At 36.4% G+C, this 19,860-nt stretch overlaps 2 protein-coding genes across 4 annotated transcripts in view; one reads left to right on the top strand and one right to left on the bottom strand.

The window, feature by feature from the left end:
* Positions 1 to 19,860, top strand: part of KLF9 (Kruppel like factor 9) — a 100,440-nt gene that overhangs the window by 62,018 nt on the left and 18,562 nt on the right. The gene's annotated exons all lie outside the window — the stretch shown is intronic.
* Positions 13,059 to 19,860, bottom strand: part of SMC5 (structural maintenance of chromosomes 5) — a 104,319-nt gene continuing 97,517 nt past the window's right edge. For 2 of the 3 annotated variants that reach the window (XM_036854757.1, XM_036854758.1), the window contains 6 exons: positions 19,360 to 19,455; positions 18,766 to 18,870; positions 18,434 to 18,553; positions 16,883 to 17,062; positions 16,708 to 16,803; positions 13,059 to 15,550 (listed from right to left, as the gene is read on the bottom strand). In XM_036854757.1, coding sequence (XP_036710652.1) covers positions 15,407 to 15,550; positions 16,708 to 16,803; positions 16,883 to 17,062; positions 18,434 to 18,553; positions 18,766 to 18,870; positions 19,360 to 19,455 — 741 coding nt within the window. In that variant the 3' untranslated portion in view covers positions 13,059 to 15,406. Of the gene's footprint in view, positions 15,551 to 15,683; positions 15,917 to 16,707; positions 16,804 to 16,882; positions 17,063 to 18,433; positions 18,554 to 18,765; positions 18,871 to 19,359; positions 19,456 to 19,860 lie in introns of all 3 variants that reach the window. The other variant, XR_005020235.1, reaches the window with a different exon arrangement.

Genomic DNA, 19,860 nt, shown 5'->3' with positions numbered 1-19,860 from the left:
AGCAGGACTTCATCAGAGTTACAAAACAAGTTGTATGGACAGTTTTGTGCTTGCTTGTAATAATGCTTAACAAAGGTGTGAGAGGCAGAATTTGAGCTAAGACTGACTTTCATCGTATCCTGTTAAACAAGGGTGTGGGGGAATAGCTAACTCTCATCCATGCTAAACTTTTTTTGCCAGTGAAATCCGTAAGAGTTGTACATGATGACATTATCTTGGATCAGTTGGGAATAATTGGATGTACATTTATAACATCATGAACTCCCCTCTCAATTCCAACAGTATTAAATCTGCATATCACTTAGTGCATTTCAAAATTTGTCTTTGTGGTCCACTGTATACCACTGGTAGACGAAGTTTCTTAAAAAAATTAAAAAAAAAATTTTTACCTTTTGACCCCCTTCACCCATTTCTGCTACCTCTTCCCCCAACTACCCCTGGCAACCATCAATTCATTCTCTGTATCTATGAGGTCGGTTTTTTGTTTTTTTGTTTGTTGTTGTTATTGTTGTTAGAGTCAGTATTTAAGAGAGATCATGCAGTATTTCACTTGACATAATTCCCTAGGGGTCCATCATGTTGTCACAAATGGCAAGATTTCAATCTTTTTAATAACTGAATAATATTACATTATTCCATATATATATATTCACATTTTCTTTATCCATACAACTATTGATGGACACACTTAGGTTGCTTCTATATTTTGGATATTGGAAATAACGCTGCAATGAATATGGGGATACATTTATCTTTTTGAGTTAGTGTTTTTATTTTCTTCAGATAAATACCCAAAAGTGGAATTGCTGGATCATATGGTAGTTCTATTTTTAATTTTTTGAGAAACCTCCATACTGTTTTTAATAGTGGCTACACCAATTTACATTCCCACCAACTGTGCACAAGTGTTCCCTGTTATCCACATCCTTGCCAACACTTGCTATTTTTTGTCTTTTTGGTAATAGCCATTCTAACAGGTTTGAGGTAATAACTCATTGTGGTTTTGATTTGCATTTTCCACATCATTAGTGATGTTGAGATTCTTTTTAAAAATTTTTTTTTATTGAAAAACATAGTTGATTTACAATGTTGTGCTAGTTTCAGGTGTACAGCAAAGTAATCTAGTTATACGTGTGTGTGTGTGTGTATATATATATATATATATATTTTTTTTTACATTCTCTTCCATTATGAGTTATTACCGATATTGAGTATAATTCCCTGTACTATACAGTATATCCCTGCTATACAGTAGGTCCCTGCTATACAGTAGGTCCCTGCTGGTTATCTATTTTATATATCGTAGTGTGTATATTTTAATCCCAAACTCTTAATTTATCCCTTCCCTCCCCTTTGGTAACCACAGTTTGCTTTCTGTATCTGTGAGTCTATTTCTGTTTTGTAAATAAGTTCATTTGTGTGATATTTTAGATTCCACATATAAGTGGTATCATATGGTATTTTTCTCTTTCTGACTTACTTCACTTAGTATAATAATCTCTAGGTCCATCCATGTTGCTGCAAGTGGCATTATTTCATTCTTTTTTATGGCTAATGTTCCATTGTATATATATACCACATCTTCTTTATCCATTCATCTGTTGATGGACACTTAGGTTGCTTCCATGTCTTGCTATTGTAAATAGTGCTGCAATGAATATTGGGGTGCATGTATTGTTTCAGATTATGGTTTTCTCCAGATATATGCCCAGGAGTGGGATTGCAGGATTATATGGTAGCTATTTATTTATTTTACTTCTTTACTTACTTACTTGACTTACTTACTGCACCACGCAGCATGCGGGATCCCTGTTCCCCGACCAGGGATCGAACCCATGCCTCCTGCACTGGAAGCACAGAGTCTCAACCGCTGGACCACCAGGAAAGTCCCGGTAGCTCTATTTTTAGTTTTTAAAGGAACCTCCTTACTGTTCTCCATAGCGGCTGTATCAATTTACATTCCCACCAACCGTGTAGGAGGGTTCTCTTTTCTCCACATCCTCTCCAGCATTTATTATCTGTAGACTTTTTTTTGCACTGCACTGAGCAGGCTGCGGGATCTTAGTTTTCTGACCAGGGACCAAACCTCTGCCGCCTGCGTTGGTAGTGTGGATTCTTAACCACTGGACTGCCAGGGAAGTCCCTAGACTTTTTGATGATGGCCACTCTGACCAGTGTGAGGTGATACCTCATTGGAGTTTTGATTTGCATTTCTCTAATGATTAGTGATGTTGAGCATATTTTCATGTGCTTTTTGGCCATCTGTATGTCTTCTTTGGAGAAACGTCTATTATTTTTTTTGGCTGCATCAGGTCTTTGTTGCAGCTTGCAGCCTTCTCTCTAGTTGCGGCGTGTGGGTTTTCTCCAGTTGTGGTGTGTGGGCTCTGTAGTTGTGGCACACGGGCTCTCTCATTGAGGCACATGAGCTCAGTAGTTGTGGCATGCAGGCTTAGTTGCCCCATGGCATGTGGAATCTTAGTTCCTTGACCAGGGATTGAACCTGTGTCCCCTACATTGGAAGGCAGATTCTTTACCACTGGACCACCAGGGGAGTCCTGAGAAATGTCTATTTAGATCTTCTGCCCATTTTATGATTGGGTTGTTTCGATATTGAGCTGTATGAGCTATTTGTATATTTTGGAGATTAATCCCTTGTTGGTCGCATTGTTTGCAAATATTTTCTCCCATTTTGTAGGTTGTCTTCTCATTTTGTTTATGATTTCCTTTGCTATGCAAAAGCTTTTAAGTTTAATTAGGTCCCATTTGTTTACTTTTGTTTTTATTTTCATTACTCTAGGAGAAGACAGATCCAAAAAGATATCTGCGATATATTTCAAAGGGTGATCTGCCTATGTTTTCCTCTAGGAGTTTTAAAATATCTGGTTTTACATTTAGGTCTTTAATCCATTTTGAATTTATTTTTGTGTATGGTATTAGAGAGTGCTCTAATTTCATTCTTTTACACATAGCTGTCCAGTTTTCCCAGCACCACTTATAGAAGAAACTGTCTTTTCTCCATTGTATATTCCTGCCTCCTTTGTCTTAGACTAATTGGTCATAGGTGAGTGGGTTTATTTCTGAGCTTTCTGTCCTGTTCCATTGATCTACATGTCTGTTTTTGTGCCAGTACCATACTGTTTTGATGACTGTAGCTTTGTGGTATAGTCTGAAGTCAGGGAGTCTGATTCCTCCAGCTCCATTTTTCTTTCTCAAGATTGCTTTGGCTATTCAGGGTCTTTTGTGTTTCCATACAAATTAAAAAAATTTTTTTGTTCTAGTTCTGTGAAAAATGCCATTGGTAATTTGATAGGAATTGCAGTGAATCTGTAGATTGCCTTGGGTAGTACAGTCATCTTGACAATATTATTTCTATCCAAGAACACAGTACATCTTTTCATCTGTATCATCTTTGATTTCTTTCATCAACATCTTATGGTTTTCAGAGTACAGGTCTTTTGCCTTCTTAGATAGGTTTATTCCTAGGTATTTTATTCTTTTTGATGCAGTAGTAAATGAGATTGTCTCCTTAATTTCTGTTTCCAATCTTTTGTTGTTAGTGTATAAGAATGCAAGAGATTTTTGTGTATTAATTTTGTATCCTGCAACTTTACTGAATTCATTGATGAGCTCTAGTAGTTTTCTGGTAGCATCTTTAGGATATTCTATTTATAGGATCATGTTATCTGCAAACAGTGACAGTTTTACTTCTTCTTTTCCAATTTGCATATTTATTTTTCTTCTCTGATTGCCATGGCTAAACTTTCAGAACTATGTTAAATAAAAGGGGTGAAAGTGGGCATCCTTGTCTCGTTCCTGATCTTAGAGGAAACGCTTTCAACTTTTCACTGTTGAGAATGATGTTATCTGTGGCTTTGTCATATATGACCTTTATTATGTTGAGATAGGTTCCCTCTTTGCCCACTTTCTGGAGACATTTGTTTCTTTGTTTTTTTTTTTTTTAATCATAAATGGATGTTGAATTTTGTCAAAAGCTTTTTCTGCATCTATTGAGATGATCATATGGTTTTTATTCTTCAATTTGTTAATGTGGTGTATCACACTGATTGATTTTCAGACACCGAAGAATACTTGTATCCCTGGGATAAATCCCACTTGACCGTGGTGTATGATCCTTTTAATGTATTGTTGGATTTGGTTTGCTAGTATTTTTTTGAGGATTTTTGCATCTATGTTCATCAGTGGTATTGGCCTGTAATTTTCTTTTTTTGTGGTATCTTTGTCTGGTTTTGGTACCAGGGTGATGGTGGCCTCATAGAATGAGTTTGGGAGTGTTCCTTCCTCTGCAATTTTTGGAATATTTTTAGAAAGATAGGTGGTAACTCTTCTCTAAATGTTTGATGTAATTCGCCTGTGAAGCCATCTGGTCCTGGACTTCTGTTTGTTGGGAGTTTTTAAATCATAGTTTCAATTTCAGTAGCTGTGATTGGTCTGTTCATATTTTCCATTTCCTGGTTCAGTCTTGGGAGATTGTACCTTTCTAAGAATTTGTCCATTTCTGTTTGGATGTCCATTTTATTGGCACATAGTGGCTTTTAGTAGTCTCTTAATGTCTTTTGTATTTCTTATAACAACCTTTTTCATTTCTAATTTTATTGATTTGGGCCCTCTCCCTTTTTTTCTTGATGAGTCTGGCTAAAAATTTATCAATTTTGTTTATCTTTTTCATGTATCTGTTGGCCATCTGTATGTCTTCTTTGGAAAAATGCCTATTCAGATCTTCTGCCCATTTTTAAATAGGTATATGTATTTTTTCCTATTAAGTCATATGAATGCTTTATATATTTTGGATATTAATCCCTTATCAGATATATTATTTGCAAATATTTTCTCCCATTCAGTAGATTACCTTTCCATTTTGCTACTGGTTTCCTGTCCTGTGCAGAAGCTTTTTAGTTTGATCTAGTCCAACCTGTTTACTTTTGCTTTTGTTGTTTTTGCTTTTGTTGTTAGATTAAAAACATCATTACTAAAACCTGTGTCAAGGAGCTTACCACCTATCTATCTTCTCAGAGTTTTGTGGTTTCAGGTCTTATGTTTAAGTCTTTAATCCATTTGAGTTAATTTTTGTTTATGGTGTAAGATAGTGGTCCAGTTTCATTATTTTGCATGTGGCTGTCCACTTTTCCTAACCTCATTTCTTAAAGAGATTGTTCTTTCCCCACTGTGTATTCTTGGTTCCTTTGTCATAAATTAATTGATCATATATGTGTGGGTTTATTTCTGGGCTCTCACTTCTGTTCCATTGACTTGTGTGATTGTTTTTATGCCAATAACGTACTGTGTTAATTACTATAACTTTGTAATATAAGTGGACCCTTGAACAACATGGCTTTGAACTGCGTGGATTCACTTATACCTGGATTTTTCACTAAATACATACTACAGTACTACACGATCAGTGTGAAACTGCAGATATGGAGGGCTGAATGTGAAGTTATACACACAGATGACTGTATGGCGGGTTGGTGCCCTTAACCCCTCCATTGTGGAAGAGCCAACTCTAGTTTGAAATCAGGGAGTGTGATGCCTCCAGCTTTGTTCTTCTTTCTCAAGTTTGCTTTGGCTATTCAGTGTCTTTTGTGGTTCTATACAAATTTTAGGATTGTTTGTTCTATTTCTGTGAAAAATGTCATTGGAATTTCGTTAGGAATTGTATTGAGTTAGTAGATTGCTTTGGGTAGTATGGACATTTTAACAATATTCTTCCAATCCATTAGCACAGGGTATCTTTTTATTTGTGTTGTGTTCAGTTTCTTTCATTAACATTTTGTACTTTTCAGTATACATGTCTTTCACCTCCTTGGTTAAATTTATTGCTAGGTATTTTATTCTTTTTGATGTAATTGTAAAAAGGATTGTTTTCTTCATTTCTTTTTCTGATAGTTCATTATTAGCATCTAAAAATGTAAGAGAGTTTTTGCATTGATCCTGTATCCTGAAACGTTACTGAATTCATTTATTAGTTCTATCAGTTTTTTGGTAGAGTCTTAAGGGTTTTCTACATATTGTATTATGTCATCTGTAAATAGTGAGTTTTAGTTCTTTCTTTCCCATTTGGATGCCTTTTATTCCCTTTTCTTGCTTAATTGCTCTAGTTAGGACTCTCAATACTATGTAGAATAAAAGTGGTGGAAGTGGGCATCCTTGTCTTGTTCCTGATCTGAGAGGAAAAGTTTTCAGCATTATACTGTTGAATAAGATGTTAGCTGTAGGTCTGTCATATATGGTCTTTGTTATGTTGAGGTATGTTTCCTCTATCCCCACTTTGTTGAGTTTTTATCATGAATGGATGTTGAATTCAGTCAAATGTTTTTCTGCATCTAATGAGATGATTGTATGATTTTTACTACTCATTTTGTTAATGTGGACACTGAAACATCCTTGCATCCCTGAAATAAATCTCACTGGATCCTTTTAATGTATTGTTGAACTTGGTTTGCTAATATTTAGTTGAGGATTTTTACATCTGTGTTCATTAGGGACATTGGCCTGAAAATATCTTTTCTTGAGGCATCCTTGTCTGGTTTTGGTATCAGGGTAATGCTGGCCTCATACATTGAGTTTGGAAGAGTTTCCTCCTCTTCTATTTTTTGGAAGAGTTTGAAAAGGGTTGGTATTATTTCTTCTTAGAATGTTTGGTAAAATTCACCAATGAAGCCACTTAATCCTGAACTTCTGTTTGTTGGGGATTTTTTGATTACTGATACAATCTTGTTACTAGTAATTGGTCTGTTAAGATTTTCTATTTCTTCACAGCTGCCTTGAAAGGTTGTATGTTTCTAGTAATTTACCCATTTCTTATAGATCATCCAATCTGTTGGTGTATAATTGTTCATATTGGTCTCTTCTAATCCTTTGTATTTCTGTGGTATCAATTATAATTGATTATATTATATAATTGATACCACTTTCATTTCTGATTTTGAGTCCTCTTTTTTCTCTTGGTGTGTCTAGCTAAAGTTTTGTCAATTTTATCTTTCCAAAAAGCAGCCCTTAGTTTCCTTGATCTTTTTTATTGTCTTTTTAGTCTCTATTTCATTTATTTTTGCTCTTATCTTTGTTATTTCCTTCCTTTTACTAACTTTGGTCTTTGTTTGTTCTGCTTTTTCTAGTTCCTTGAGGTATATAGTTAGGTTGTTTGAGACTTTTCTTGTTGTTTGAGGTATGCATTTATAGCTATGAACTTCCCTCTTTAACTGCTTTTGCTGCAACCCATAAATTTTGGTATGTTCTGTTTCTTTTTTTTTTTTTTTTGGTCTCAATGTATTTAAAAAAAATTTTTAAATTTTAATCTTTATTTTTGGCTGCATTGGGTCTTCATTGCTGCACGCAGGGTTTCTCTAGTTGTGCCAAGCGGGAGCTACTCTTCATTGCGGTGCACGGGCTTCTCATCGCAGTGGCTTCTCTTGTTGCAGAGCACAGGCTCTAGGTGCACGAGCTTCAGTAGTTGCAGCACGTGGCCTCCGTAGTTGTGGCACATGGGCCCTGGAGCGTGTGGGCTTCAGTAGTTGTAGCACGTGCACTCAGTAGTTGCGGCACGTGGGCTCTAGAGTGCATGGGCTTCAGTAGTTGTGGCACATGGGCTTAGCTGCTCCATGGCATGTGGGATCTTCCCAGGCCAGGGATCGAACCCATGTCCCCTGCATTGGCAGGCAGATTCTTAACCACTGTGCCACCAGGGAGGTCCCTCAAGGTATTTTTTTTCTTTTGACTTCTTTGACCCATTGATTGTTCAGTAGTATCTTGTTTAATCTCCACATATTTTTGCATTTTCCAGTTTTCTTTGTGTAATTGATTTCTAGTTTTATACTGCTGTGGTCAGAAGAGATGCTTGATATGACTTCAATTCTCCTACATTTATTAAGACTTGTTTAGTGGCCTAACATATGATTTATCCTAGAGAATGTTCCATGTGTACTTGAGAAGAATGTATATACTACTGCCCTGGGATGGAATGTTCTGTATATATCTGTTAAGTTCACCTGATCTAATTTGTCATTTAAGGCTGTGGTTTCTTCATTGATTTTCTGCCTAGATGATCTATCCATTGACATAAGTGGGGTATTAAAGCCTCCTACTATCATTGTATTGTTGTCTATTTCTCCCTTTAGGTCTTTAATATATGCTTTTTACATTTGGGTGCTACTATGTTGGGTGTACAAATATTATGTCCCCTAGTTGGATTGACCTCTTTATCATTTTGGAATGCCCTTCTTTGTCTCTCATTACATTCGTTTTAAAGTCTATTTTGCCTGATATAAGTATAGCTACCCCTGCTTTTGTTGTTGTTTTCATTTGTATGGAATAAACATCTTTTTCCACTGATTCATTTTCAGTCTGTGTGTGTCTATAAATCTGAAGTGAGTCTCTTGTAGACAGTATATAGATGGGTCTTGTTTTTCTTAATCCATTCATCCACTCCATGTCTTTTGATTGGAGAATTTAGTTCATTTACACTTAAAGTAATTATTGATAGGTAGGAACTTATGGCCACTTGTTCACTGTTTTCTGGTTGTTCTGTAGTTCCTCTCTGTTCTCATCATCTTCTCTTCCTCTCCTCCTTTATGGTTTGATGACTTTCTTTACTGGTAGACTCAAATTCCTTTCTCTTTATCTTTTATATATCTACTACAAAATTTTGCTTTGTGTTACCATGAGGCTTACATATAACAACTTATATCTGTAGGAGTCTTATTTAAGTCAATAACAACTTAAGACTGATCTCATTTTAAAGCTCTCCATTTCTACTCTATTCCAACCAACCAACTTCTATGTTTTTGATATTACATTTATATCTTTTTTTAAAAATTTTATTTATTTATTTATTTTGGGCTGTGTTGGGTCTTCGTTTCTGTGCGAGGGCTTTCTCTAGTTGTGGCGAGCAGGGGCCACTCTTCATCACGGTGCGCGGACCTCTCACTATTGCAGCCTCTCTTGTTGCGGAGCACAAGCTCCAGACGTGCAGGCTCAGTAGTTGTGGCTCACGGGCCTAGTTGCTCCGTGGCATGTGGGATCTTCCCAGACCAGGGCTCGAACCCATGTCCCCTGAATTGGCAGGCAGATTCTCAACCACTGCGCCACCAGGAAAGCCCCACATTTATATCTTTTTTATCTTGTTACTTAATTATTGTAATCAGTTATTTTTACCACTTTTGTCTTTTAACCTTTATACTAGCTTTAAAAGTGATTAATCCTTTTCTATATTTATCTTTCCAGTGAGATTTATTCTTTCATGTATTTTCTTACTAACTAATATCCTTTCTTTTCAGCTTAAAGAAGTCCCACTAACATTTTTATAAGACCAGTTTAGTGGTGATAAACTCCTTTAGTTTTTGCTTCTCTGGAAAACTCTTTTATCTCTGCTTTAATTCTGAATGATAACACTGTCAGGTAGAGTATGCTTTGTTGGAAGTTTTTTTTTTTTTTTTTTTTTTCTTTTAGCATTTTGAAAGAGTGCCATTCCCTTCTGGCCTACAAAATTTCTGCTGTAAAATCTGCTGATAGTCTTATGAGGATTCTCTTGTATGTAGCAAGTTGGCTTTCGCTTATTGCTTTTAAGATTCTCTCCTTATCTTTAACCTTTGACATTTTAAGAAAATGTGTCTTGGTGTGGATCTCTTTGGGTTCCTCTTATTTGGAACTCTCTAGCCTTCTTGTATCTGATTGCTGTTTTCTTCCTCAATTTAGGGAACTTTTCAGCTATTGTTTCTTCAAATAATTTTTCTGCCCCTTTCTCTCTTCTCCTTCTGGGAGCCCTATAATGTGAATGTTACCCTATTTGATGGTTTCCCTAAGTCCTTAAACGATCTTCTCTTTTTCATTTTTTTCCCCTTGTGCTGCTCTGATAGGGAGAATTCCACTGCCTTGTCTTCAAGTTAGCTGATTATTTCTTCTACTTTATTTAGTCTCTTGCTGAACCCTCTAGTGTACTTTTCAGTTCCGTTATTATATTCTCCAGCTCTGTGACTTCTATTTGATATCTTCTTATGTTTTCCAACTCTTTGTTGAAGTTCTGTGTTCATTTATTCTACTCCCCTGTTTGTTGAGCATCTTCATAATCATTACTTTCAACCCTTTATCACATAAATTACTTATCTCCATTTTATTAAGCCTTTTTTTTCCCCCTGAGCTTTTATCTTGTAATTTTGTTTGGAACATATTCCTCTGTTCCTTCGTTTTCTTGACTACCTGTGTGCAGTAGATAAAACCACCACTTCTCTCAGTCCTAAAGGAATGGCCTTGTGTAGCAGATGAAAGTTGTTCAACCCTGCCCTAGCCTTTGGTTTTCTCTCAGACCTTTGTGATTGTCCAAGCACCTATTATATTGTTAATAGCTCCCAGTAGTTGAGGGTGTGCCAAGACCTGTCCATGTCCCAGGGGGAGGTTCTCACTACCTAGATTCAGGCTGATAGGAAGCCAGATCCTCAGGCAGCAGCTTTTAATACTATGGAAATATATGTAGTCCTGTGGGATTCTAAGTGTAAACCCTGTTGGCTACCAGAGCCAGGAAATCTAGAGGTATCCCTGGGTGGCAAAAAAGCTGTGGCTCCAGACAAGTGTATAAGCTCTTTTTTGAGAGACACCAGCAAGCAGGAGCAAGGCAGAGGGAGAGCACCAGGACGGCATCCATAGCCTATTTCCCTTGAGAACAACTTTGTGTAGGCCACTCGATGTGTGCCATATTTGAAGCCTGCTTCTCAGGCCAAAGCTCCAGGACAAGTAAAGAGGCCTACTTCACAGAAAGACTGGGGTGAGGGTATACTTCAGTCTGCTCTGTGTGCAGTGTTCTGCCAAGAACCGTCTCTGTGATAGCCACAGTCCTGTGGGGCCCAGGAACACAAGCCCCCCTGGCCATCACAGCCAGGCAATCAAGGGCTGTCTCTTGGGCAGAAGCTGCAAAAAGTGAGGACTGGATATAAAAACCAGGGTACCAGACATGTGTAAAGCTCCCCTCTGGGAGACACTGGCACTCTGGAGCATGGCAATGGGAGAACTTGAAGATAGTACCCCCTCTCCCAGACCTCTGGAAAATATTGACAGCCACCAGATGTGTGATTAATCGGAAGCTTGTCCCTCACACTGCAGCCATGATTTTTAATAGGCCCTCTGCACAGACTGAGCTCCTGGGTCTGTTGCCTCTTGCCGTTCTCTGGGGATGGTAGCTATTTAAGAACTCCTTCTACATTGATTATTGTCCTGTGGGACCCACTGGCATAGGTCCCATGGTTAACAGAGTCAGGTGGTATAGAGGTGCTTGCTGGCAGCAGCCACAAAAATTGGGGCACCAGATTTTTCTGGTGACACTGATTCTTATAGTCCCATGGGACCAGGAACACAAGCTACCCTAGCCTCCAGAGCTGGGCAATCAAGAGGTGTCCTCCAGGCAGCAGCCAGCAAAATAAGGGCATCAGATGCATGTGAAAGCTCTCACCCGAGAGACACTTGTGCTCTGGAGCATGGCAGAGGGAGAGCATGAAAATAGCACTTGCCAGTCTCTGTCCCCAGAATGTCCTAGCCAGCTCCCAGATGTGTATGTCAAAGTAGATGCCTGCCCTCAGGAAGGCTGATGCTTCAATTCAAGCAGGTGAGCCTTCTTCACTTTATGTCTGGGTGTGATATGTTGCTTCTGAGCTGGGCCCTGGGGTTGGTGAGTTTGAGCACACCAGGCTTTTAAGAGCCATTTTTCAGATCACTACAGTTTGGGTCTCGGGACATAAGCCCCAGTGGTTATCAAAATTAGATGGTGGCTTGTCTTCCAGGTGTAGGTCTTAAAAGTTGGGGTGCCTGATGTGGGGTTCAAACCCTTCACGCCTCATCAAGAAGCTCCAGGTTTTGAGTTCTCTGCCAATTTGGGGCCTGCCAAGGGTGGGGTTTATGGTGAGTTTGTGTTCCAGCCTCTCCTACCCTCTTTGATGTGATTTTCTTGCTTGCCTGATGTGTAGTCATCACTCAGCCAGCCTTTAGGTTTTTTTTAAGAGGAATCTTCCATATGTAGCTGTAGACTCAGTGTGTCTGTGGGAAAAGGTGAGTTCACGATCTTCAAGATGGGGTTTGCCATCTTGAACCGGAATCCCCACCCTAAACTAAGTTTCTTGACAGTGGAATCATATGCAGGCTATATTTTTTATTCAAAATATACAGCATAGTGCTTTCCCAGTGGTACATGTAAATAAGGACTGACTACATGAATAATGGAATAAATATGCTCAAATATCTGTCAGTGTTGGGAGAAAGGGCATTCATTCATGCTACAGTTACTGAGTGCTTACTATGTACTGATAAGCATTTTTCTATGCCCTGGGGAGGTAGCAATCAACACAAAATAGTCTCTGTCTTCAGAGAACTCATATTCTAGTGAAGAAGACAGACAAGGAACAAAATACATAATGGTAAGTAGTGATAAATGCTATGAAGAAAAACCAGGGTAAGAGCACAGCAGAGCAGCTTAGGGATGCTATTTTACATGAGGGTAGAGTGGGGAGATATGTAGATATCTTTTTTTTTTTTTTTTAATGTAGATATCTTGAAGGCTGTGACAACTGGATTTTTATGAGTGTGATGGAAAACCTACCAAGTCTTTTCTCTGAAACCACTGTCAATAGGCCATAGGGTAATCAGTTATCTCTTTGGGTCTGTGGCAGAGACTCCTGCTTGTCCCCAGTATTCACCCTCCCCCTCTTGAGTAACAGAGTGGCTGAAGTTTAACTAGGTACATAGACACATAAGATGACATATTCAAGGCTCTCTTGCAGGCCATCTAAGGTTTCAACCTAAAAATATTTATACTTGCCTTGTAACTGGTTTCTTTAGATGGTTTAAACCTTTTTTTCTTTTATTTCTTGATTCATTTAGACTAATTTCCTTGCAGGCAGACAAGGGACTACATTTTCTATCCTTCTGAACATGGACTGCCAAACACTGTTCTGTAAATGGTAGGCATTCAATAGACTTTTCAGCATATCTGCAAACCAAAATGACTCTTACGAAGGTTCAAAGTATATAAAAACATTTCTCATTTAAAATGACATACACCAAAAGAATATGAAAATATGCATTTATTACCAACAAAGGAGCATTTCCCACAAAGTTTTTTTCCAATTACACACACACACAAACACACACACACAATAGCAGGACAAAATTACACTTTTTTTTTTTCCCGCTGCACTGCACAGCTTGCAGGATCTTACTTCCCTGACCAGGGATTGAACCCAGGCCCTCGGCAGTGAAAGCATGGAGTCCTAATCACTGGACCACCAGGGAATTCCCTCAAATTACATTTTTTTACACATTAAAGATTCATACTCCAAAGAAAATAAGCACATGTCCAAAAGACAATTAACTAGAAAGCAGCAAGAAATCTTTCCTTTTACTTACTGCTAAAAACCTTTTAATTTCTCTCAGGCAAATCAATGAAGATTTTGTCATTAAAAATACTTGCTTGTCACCTTAGGGTTTTAAATATTTTATTCATCAAATCAGACTGTTATTTGATGTTTTTACAGTTTGTATGTAATCAAAATCAACTTTTACAGAAAATATGTGAAGTTTCAAGTGGCTGAGACTAACGTGCTAGACTTACTATTCTTCACAGCTCAACATTCAATGTAAAACCAAATATTTCTCCACTAGAGAGAGAGAAATGCTTATAAACAAGGTATGGAATAATTATTGGCATATGTAAACTGAAATGTAGTTGACCATTTTATTTTCAAACACGCCTAATCTTCAAACTTCTTTTTCACATTGATAATCATTTTGCAGAAATAAGATGACTGGCACTAACTCAGACAGTAAACAAACTACACCAAGCACATATTAGTAAAGATACTTTGGTGGAAAATGAAGTATTAAACAACAAAAACATTTGGTAACAACATCCATTTACTAATATGTTACCAAGGTTTTCAAGGTTTACATGAGTTGTTTGCACTAGTAAAAATGTTATTTTAAAATATTTTCATAGTATATGCATTAGACTTAGTTTAAGAGGGGAAGGCTCTTTTAAAATTTTTATGAAGAAAAAAATAGCTTTTTAAAGAGAAAATGTCCAAGTAAGAGGTTTATTTTTTGACCTAACAAGAATATAAATTTCAGTGGCTATTTAAGAACATACAAAACCCAAATTGACTGCAATTCTTCAATTTAGTCAAGCTGCCAAGTCAAAAAAATAATTCTGTTATTACCGGCACAGATCCAGTCCATTGTTCAAAGATATGTCCTTGATCTAGTCTGTTATTTTACAATATTTAAAAGAATAGAATTTGTTTTGGCACTGTTAATTAGTATAACTCAGAGATAAACAAATGATGTTCTCATCTAATTCTTTCACATTGAAAGAACAGTTTAAACTAGATTTTCTAAGATAATGGGGTAGGATCAACACTGTAAGTTTTAGGACCTATATAAGCTTAGATTCTAAAAACATTATGGTTTTAAACAAATCAATGCTTTTCCTCACTCTTTACATAACACTGAGAAATTTCAAATATAAATTGTAGAAACCAGTATATGAAATCTTAAGAAAAATCTTACTAAAAATAATTATGAAAATGCTTTAGAAATTTAAGATGTAAAATACAATTGACTTTAAATTAAAAAAAGGAAAAAACCACCAAAACCCAAAAAACCTCACCCACATTTTACAGGGTTATTCTTTAAAAACCCTTGGCACTTGATTTTATTCTCTGTCAATCTTTTGGTTGCATTTTTTGCATCATCTAGTGGCCACCTTGTGGCATTTCAAAGAAGTCCTGCTACCATTTTTGAACCCCAGTACTTTTCCCTCCTTTGAGATACCAATATAATTATAGTATCAAGTTTCATAAAACTTTTTTTAAAGGCTCATAAAATTCCATTTCCTAGTGGAGATAAGGTAATCTTTTTAATAGGAAGAAATGAATAGATTTGCCATAAATTATTACTGTACATTAGACTAGACATTTCCATATCAAGTTTTAAAAATTAAATATAACACTGGGAGAAACTATGACTTAAGCTGTAGAGTCATCTTTAGACTCTAAAAGTAGTTAAAATTACTTTGCAAGTAAAGCTCAGGGTTACCATGTCAACTAAACTTCTTGTAATTGTTAAGCCCTTCCACTGTACCTTTGATTTGAGTAGCAAATACTTTTAAAAATGGGGACCCAATGACTTATGGTCAGAGTGCTAAGGACTCAAGAAGACTTAATTTTTACTACCAGATGATGTTCCACAGAAAGAAGTTATTATGGTCTCTTTTCATCGACCCATTTGTATCTAATATAGGGTTTCCAAAAATAACTGATCTTTTTAGTCTTAATGAATCTCCTAACTTTTATTCAGTTGAGCCACACTTATATACAGGATTTAACAGAAAAGTCCCAAAGTTCTTGCCCCTTTACTTTTATTGAGAAGGCTGAGTGAATGTAATACGGCGCCGCCGCCTTTGGAAAGCCTTTAAATTCCATCTGTTTGGTTCTAGCATATGAGGACCATTGTAGACAAATAATACCGTCATCTTTTCATTATAAGGAAGATTTTGCAGGAGCTGTAGGTGTTAAAACAAACTGTCATATAATGCTTTCCATAAAGAAGCACAACTTTCCAACCTTACATGTGTACAGTCAAGTATTTTATTTGTAATATGAATGAAACTCTTAAGTTCTCAATTCAATACACACCCTGCCCGACTGTGATCCTCATTTGAATTAGCACATCTGAACCATGGCCTAAGGAATCATCAATATGCCTTGGGAGCCCTCTATATTCATAGGCCAAATGGGATCATACAACTTCGTAGGTTGACCCTGGAAAAGTGCGTCCTCCAGAATTTTCCTAGGATACTTTCACTCTTTTATCCACAAAACACTTCTCAAGCAACTTCTATGGTGAGGCACTGTGATAGACTGGTAGCCTGAAAAGTGTATATAACAGGGAGGCTTGGTTTACAGGCCAACATGTTTGGTAAACAATAGGGAATTAACAGATCTAGCTACTCCACAGGGTATCTGCTGGAAAAGGAAGACAGATTATACTATTCAATAAAAAAATGAATTTAAGATAGGATTTCCAACGAAATTTTTCATTGAACACTTTAGTTAAAAAAAAAAATCTGATTACATTAATAAATACATCTTTGATTACTGTACATCAGTTTTATAATTGACCCACAAAAGAAAATTTCCCATTGTAATGGTCCTAGCTTATGGAAAATTCTCTGTGAAGATAATTCTTTTTTTTTTTTTTTTTTCCAAAGTTAATATGTGAACAGAAGATCATGGGGTACTTAGGACTGCCTCTGGGCCAAGTCAGCGGCAGTGGTGAATTAAAAAAGGGCAGAGCACACCACCAAAACAGACCTTTCTGGGAAAATGAGAAGGACCAGCGTTCTAGGGTTTATATTCTCCTGTCATTTTTTAGTGCTAAAAGAGGAACTTCTTTAGAGGAAGAGTAAGTGCCAAAAGCATGGAGGAAATCTCAGTTCTAGAACATAATGCTATGCCTCCTACGTTTCTTCCTCTGATAACAAGGTTTCTGATTAAGTATGTCACTGGAACTTGTCCCCTTTAATAATATAAATATTACTATAATCTTTTTAGTTCTATTTTGGGAGTGTTCCTGCTCATATTTACATATTGGGCCAAAATCTGCTACATGTTTGAGGGACTTCTGAGTATGAGTATTTTTAGGTTACTTATTACCTACCTTTGGTGTAATAAAGAAGTACTGAGATGTGTTTTCTTTACAAGCAGTATTTACAACCATTTCAAACACTCTCCGTTCATTGATTGGGTCCATTCCCTAAACAATGACAATAATAATGATTAGATTTAAATCTATTACAAGATACAGTGAAACCCAATAAAAGAATAAGCTATACCTGATTGATTTCATCAACTACTCTGAATGGACATCTATTAAGCTCCTGAAGTGCCATCAAGTATAACATGGTAGAAACACTTCTTTCACCTCCACTTTGATGATGAGGAGTTAATTCATGTAGTTGAGTGCTACTGCGAAATTTGACTCTAATTCGAATTCCATATTTATCATAGTCTTCCTATAAAACATTAAAAAAGTTGATGAAAGGTGAGAGTTTTCTCTGGCAATTTCATACAATTTTTTGAAAATAGACTGAATAAATCAATTATAAGAGTAAAGAACTTAAAACCTCATGATATTAGTTTTATCTAAATAGATCCTTGGAGGCCTCTAGAGCTTGCAGAGAGTAAACGGTTCTAATATTTTGTTTCAGTTTATTTATAAAATACGGTTTTAAACCATTCTGCTTTATAGAATGGTTCTGAGGATTAAACAAGATAAACCTAGAAGTGCTTGGCACAGTGTCTGGTACATAGAAAGTATATTATAAATTATATTTGTTATAACACATCCCTTCCTTCTAACAAGCCCACACTATGTAGATAACAATCCTCATGGCAGGTCTAATATCTTACTAAAACTTGAAGTGAAATGATGTTTGCTATCCTTATGTCTCACACTAAGCAGATAAAGGAGTCATGGGCAAAGTTCGTAAGGGAAAATAAAGGTGCTACCTTGCTTTATAAGGGAAAAATTTCAACATTTACAAAATTAGAACCCTAAAATAAGCTTAATGTATCTACCATCAACTAGTCTCAACTATGATCAATACATGACCAATCTTGTTTGATCTGTAACTCCACCCACTCCTCTTTCCCAATTAATTTGAAGCACATCCCAGTTCATCTCTTTACACATTTTTTTTTAAATATATATATATTTTTTGATGTGGACCATTTTTGAAGTCTTTATTGAGTCTGTTACAATATTGCTTCTATTCTATGTTTTGGCTTTTTGGCCGAGAGGCATGTGGGATCTTAGCTCCCCGACCAGGGATTGAACCCACACCCCCTCCCCTGCACTGGAAGGCGAAGTCTTAACCACTGGACTGCCAGGGAAGTCCCTCTTTACACATTTCTTAATGGAAATCTTATTTTACCCACAACTGCAATGCATGAACGTATAGCTCAAGAAATTAGTACCAAATTTCTAAATATTTTTATTCTTGTGAACTCAAATTTTTGATCAAAAGGAAACCACTGACACTATACTATATTTTAGTTATGTTTGCCAATTTGTTTATGACTCTTCAAACTTGAGTAGTAGATTCAAAAAGCAATGCATTTGCTTACCACACCTGAATAACCATTACTTAGACTGGCTATGAAAAGACTTTGTAAGGTATTAGTCACTAATCTCAAATGTCACCAAAAAAAAAAAAAAAAGTGAGCCTGATGGAATCCCATATATGGTCTTTTCCTTCCTTTGGACAATTTTTTTGTAAGCAAAATTTTCACAGATATAACTTTAGAGTAAATAAGCAATTTACATGTACTTTTAGCATATAATTAAAATTACTTGCCAGGAAACATTTCAAATGCAATTTTACCTCATTTTCTGTATGGAGATCAATTTCACCAGCACACTGCATGGAACTAAAAAAATTGCTAAATTTTTCATTAATTTTTTCTACCAGCTCTTTTAAAGGATTCAGCCACCTTTCTTTTACCTGCAAGTAAAGGCAATATAAAAACACGATTTAAAAGAAGTGTTATTGCATTGATACAAAACTTTATATAAAACAAATTTAATATCAATATCAATCTGGTCATGAGAACATATGCTTCTAAGAAAAAAGCAATGTATCATTTCATTTTGCATTATTCTACATTCCCATATGATTAATGGTAAGCACATGAGAAAAAGAAAACGGTTGATTACCTGTGAAATGTTTTCCCTATATTTATCCAGTTCAACTTTCTTTATCTTTAGTTCCTCAGTTAATTGCTCTATTTCTTCTTCTCTTTTTGTGTACTCCTCAACAACCTGGCAGAAGAAAAAATCTTTAAGATTAATCTACCAAAGGATAAAATTATAGAAAATTTTGCATCAATTAAAACACTAACTGAAAATGCCACTTTTGTTGCATTGTTTGTATGCAGTTAATTTATGTTCTTGTAACATACTGAAAATGCCAATTTTTTATCCTTGAAAAAATAGACATTGCAGTATTTCAGGTTAGCCCAAGTATTCTTTTTATAAAGAAAAGGCACAGAACACTGTGTTCCTTAGGAAGAATCTATTTAAAATTCTAATAGATTCAGAATCTGGCATTTAAAAGCACATTGTTCCTGCTGTCTAGCTTATTATTACCAAGAGCTCCAGTACAGAGTGGGAGGCAAGTACTGGAGGGAACTGTGTGTGTGTGTGTGTGTGTGTGTGCGCATGTGTGCGTGTGTGCGCGCATGCGTTTGTGTCTGGGGGAGGGTGTGGTGACGGTGGTGGCTGCAGTGGGCATTAGGGAAAGAGGCATACTGTAGGATTCAGTCCTGTGAAGCAAGAAGCTCTTGATCTTTCTTCAGTTAATAAAGCATCAATTTCATCCAAGGTGTTTGGAAGATCTTGGAAAGCCTAAAGAAGAAAAAAATTGTCCATTATTATATATAGTACAGTGAAAATAGTTCAATTCAAATAGTTAAAAGAAAAATATTCTGCTAAGTATCTACTATGTGTTGAACAGCATGCTAGCACACAATAAGGAATCAAAGGAATTATAAACACGGCTTTTTGCTTTCAAAAAGCTTATGCTTTAAAAGAAAACAAAATGTATATACTTAATAACACGGGCTAACACCTTCAGGCAATGTATTGATGTTGAGTATTAAAATAAGCAGTACATATCATACAGGTTATGGAATTCAGAGAAAGGAAGTATCAGTTCATGCTACAGGAGCTACAAGAGAGTAAGAGAATTCAGGCCCAGATTCCATCTCTGGGCCTTAAAGCAAATGGCTAGGGAAAAGTAAGGCAGAGGGG

The sequence above is a fragment of the Balaenoptera musculus genome, chromosome 6, assembly GCF_009873245.2.
Source record: "Balaenoptera musculus isolate JJ_BM4_2016_0621 chromosome 6, mBalMus1.pri.v3, whole genome shotgun sequence".
NCBI lineage: Eukaryota > Metazoa > Chordata > Mammalia > Artiodactyla > Balaenopteridae > Balaenoptera > Balaenoptera musculus.
Note: the sequence above shows the minus strand (reverse complement) of the source record. Positions and strands in the feature narration are given on the sequence as shown.